We start from the raw sequence: 3,589 nt of genomic DNA, 5'->3' as shown, positions 1-3,589 counted from the left end.
TGGATGGATGGAAGGTGGGTGGATAGTGGGAGCTGGATGATGTGGGGTGGGTGACGTGGTCGGGCCTAGACGTTTTCCTTCTGCTCTTCACTCTCCCTGTGGGGAGCTTCCCTTCCTTCAGGCGCCACCATTCACCCCGTGTCTGTGTTGCTTTTCTTTGAAGATTGGTTGTGGTTCAGTGCACCAGCTCCTCTGTTCTCCCACCCTTTTATTTCCCCTGAACAAATGCTTTAAGATGACAGAGGGCATCTTTCTATCAGGTGCACGGTGTGGAGTCCTCGTGCGTGCTGCCTCCTGTGTGCAGTTTCTGTTCAGGGCTTTGATCTTGCAACTCTCGTTCTTAGAAGCCAGGGCTTTAATCCCTGGAGCTCTTAGCAAAGGTAGTTGAGCCCCTGGGGCCTGGTAACAGCCCCTGTGAACAATGGTCCCCTGTGAACAATGGTCGCCAGCACCTGATGGCCTTCAGGGCCCCTTCAGTTTCCATTTCCTCCCTTCTGTTCCTGCAGGCAGAGACCGTCTGTCTTTCCCCTGCTGCTTGCAATCTGTAGAGAGTCAAGGCACAGCAGTGACATTCCTGGGGGTTGTTTCTGGGACCTTCTGTTGAGGTGGCAACCTAAGACCCCCACTCCCCAGCAAAGTCACCCAGGGGAACTTCCCACAGACATCAACGGCCTCAGCCTCACTGAGAATGGTCACTTCCTCTCATTGGTGGTGTTGATGCTTCTCTGTCTCCACACAGGGGGTGACGATGGCCTTCTGAGGGGCTGGGACACCAGGGTACCCGGCAAATTCCTCTTCACCAGCAAAAGGTAACTGCCCAAGAGCCAGCACTCGGTGCTCACACCAGCCCTCCCGCTCCCTAGGTCACCGGCCCTCCCACTCCCTGGGTCACCGGCCCTCCCTTTCCCTGGGTGCGTCCATGTCCTGGGCACTGGTTCAGGCACTGCCTCTGCTTGCAGACACACCATGGGCGTGTGCAGCATCCAGAGCAGCCCCCACTGGGAGCACATCCTGGCCACAGGAAGGTGAGTCCCTGGGAGGCTCTCAGGCCCTTCTCGTCTCTTTCGCTGCCTTTCTTCCCGGCACCATTGCAGCATTTCGTCTGCCAGTGCTTCGCCAGAGTGTAGGTATAGGGGTTTGGGAAAGGGGACTTTGTCCTTGAGGGATGCGTGGGACAGGTCTCCGGGAGACGTTCTCTGCCCCCCAGGGACCTTGTGGAACAGATGAGCCTGGGCTTTCCTTGCATGCCCTCCGTGTTTGGTTGATTTCAGCTATGATGAGCACATCCTACTGTGGGACACACGGAACATGAAGCAGCCGTTGGCAGACACGCCCGTGCAGGGTGGGATATGGAGAATCAAGTGGCACCCGTTCCACCACCACCTGCTCCTGGCCGCCTGTATGCACAGTGGCTTTAAGATCCTCAACTGCCAAAAAGCAATGGGTGAGTGGGGACCCATGGCTGCTGGGCCTCAGGGCGGGGCACCAGTTCCCTGCACCCTCGCTCTGCTGCGCTCTTCCCTCAGCTTTTACACACTCCCAGGGTTGCACCCTAGACTTGGTCGTGATCCGTAACCATCCCAGCTCCAGAATCTCTGCTTTCTAACCACAGTTTTCCCTGGTTTCCCAGCTCCATCAGTCCAGTGCCTCCTGCATTTCAGCAGACTCTGATCCCACTGGGACCTCTGGTCTGGAGGCTTGGCCACCGTCACTCCCATAACCATCCTTGTCTGTGCTCTCCCTTGCTCCTCCTGCTTGAGGTCAGCTGGGACTGTGGTCTGCTGCCCCTGTGAGCTCACACTCCATTCCCTTCATCCCTTTCTCACACTTTGAGCAGAATCCAGTGTTGTTTTGTTGGGAACATGCACCTCTGCTTCTGGCTGAGCCAGAGAGCGTGGCTGGAACCAGCTATCCACGTTGTGTTCCAGTAGCTCCCTGGGGATCCTGGTATTCTGTCGTTTCTCCAATTTTTTTTTATTTTAACAGCAATTCCTCTGTCGCCCAGGCTGGAGTGCAGTGGCCGGATCTCAGCTCACTGCAAGCTCCGCCTCCCGGGTTTACGCCATTCTCCTGCCTCAGCCTCCTGAGTAGCTGGGACTACAGGCGCCCGCCACCTCGCCCGGCTAGTTTTTTGTATTTTTAGTAGAGATGGGGTTTCACCGTGTTAGCCAGGATGGTCTCGAACTCCTGACCTCGTGATCCACCCGTCTCGGCCTCCCAAAGTGCTGGGATTACAGGCTTGAGCCACCGTGCCCGGCCATCTGTAGTTTCTCTAGGCAGTAATCCCCCACCGTCAGAACTGGTTCACATTTTCTTCTCTCTCCTCCAATCTCCAGGACCTCCTCTTCCCTCCTGACTCTCAGCTCATGATCTCTCTTCTTTTGCTCTTTCCTCTCCCCTCACTCCAAAAATGAGCAATCACAAAACCACCTCATCTTCCCACCATGAAGCCCACCAGCCTCTTGGGCCATCCACATGCTCTCTGCACTCTGCAGCAGTGGGTGAGCCGCACCTGTTCCCAACGCCAGTTCCTTCTCTGCACTGGACTGTACTCAAGGACTTGATTGACTTGATTTCCGCATGGTACTCTTCTTTTTTTTGAGATGGAGTCTGGCTCTGTCACCCGTGCTGGAGTTCAGTGGCGCGATCTCGGCTCACCACAACCTTCGCCTCCCAGGTTCAAGCGATTTCCCTGCCTCGGCCTCCCGAGTAGCTGGGATTACAGGCGCCCACCACCACGCCCAGCTAATTTTTGTATTTTTAGTAGAAATGCGGGGTTCACCATGTTGATCAGGCTGGTCTGGAACTCCTGACTTTGTGATCCACCCAGTTTGGCCTCCCAAAGTGCCAGGATTACAGGCGTGAGCCACTGCGCCTGGCCCGTATTCCTCTGTTTTCTGCATCTTTAGTTTCTCCATCTCTTCTGTATTGTTTCTGTTAGTTCTGTGAATGTGCTTCATATTTCTCATCGTTTTTTGTTTTGTTTTGTTTTGAGATGGGGTCTTGCTCTGTGACCCAGGCTGGAGTGTGGTGGTGTGATTGTAGCTCACTGCCTCCTCAACCTCCTGGGCTCAAACCATCCTCCTACCCCAGCTTCCCGAGTAGTTGGGACCCCAGTGCGAAGCCATAGTATTTCTTGTATTAAAACAATTTGAGATCTCTTTTTTTTTGTTTGTTTTGAGATGGAGTCTTGCTGTCACCCAGGATGGCGTACAGTGGTGTGATCTCAGCTCACTGCAACCTCTGCTTCCTGGCTTCAAGCAATTCTCCTGCCTCAGCCTCCTGAGTAGCTGGGATTACAGGCGCCTGCCACCACGCCTGGCTAATTTTTGTATTTTTAGTAGAGATGGGGTTTCGCCACATTGGTCAGGCTAGTCTTGAACTCCTGACCTCAGGTGATCTGCCAGTCTCAGCCTCCCAAAGTACAGGCATGAGCCACTGCGCCCGGTCCCTGGGCTCAAACCATCCTTCCACTTCAGCCTCCCGAGTAGCTGGGACCACCATGCCCAGCCATAATATTTCTCGTCTTAAAACAATTAAAGGTCTTTTTTCTTCATTAATGGTGATACATTTTCCTCTGAGCACTGCT

General features: G+C 54.4%; 1 protein-coding gene across 1 annotated transcript; it reads left to right on the top strand.

Annotated features, from left to right (window-relative positions):
* The first annotated feature begins 66 nt into the window (after positions 1-66).
* LOC111534892 (diphthine methyltransferase-like) lies at positions 67-1,942 on the top strand. The gene is made up of 3 exons (XM_023201379.3): positions 67-809; positions 960-1,025; positions 1,272-1,942. Exons 1-3 carry the CDS (start codon positions 718-720, stop codon positions 1,573-1,575), a joined length of 462 nt encoding a protein of 153 aa, XP_023057147.1. The 5' UTR covers positions 67-717; the 3' UTR covers positions 1,576-1,942.
* The last annotated feature ends 1,647 nt before the right edge of the window (positions 1,943-3,589 follow it).

Source organism: Piliocolobus tephrosceles, unplaced genomic scaffold (assembly GCF_002776525.5).
Source record: "Piliocolobus tephrosceles isolate RC106 unplaced genomic scaffold, ASM277652v3 unscaffolded_35920, whole genome shotgun sequence".
In the NCBI taxonomy this organism is placed as follows: Eukaryota; Metazoa; Chordata; class Mammalia; order Primates; family Cercopithecidae; genus Piliocolobus; species Piliocolobus tephrosceles.
This window is presented reverse-complemented; position numbering and strand designations above follow the sequence as displayed.

What these genes read in the sequence shown, in the direction of transcription:
- LOC111534892 (XM_023201379.3), top strand. Translation starts at nt 718, where the DNA reads ATGCTTCTCTGTCTCCACACAGGGGGTGACGATGGCCTTCTGAGGGGC. An exon ending in TTCCTCTTCACCAGCAAAAG is followed by an intron (nt 810 to 959) that starts GTAACTGCCCAA and finishes CTCTGCTTGCAG; the next exon opens with ACACACCATGGGCGTGTGCA. An exon ending in CACATCCTGGCCACAGGAAG is followed by an intron (nt 1,026 to 1,271) that starts GTGAGTCCCTGG and finishes GGTTGATTTCAG; the next exon opens with CTATGATGAGCACATCCTAC.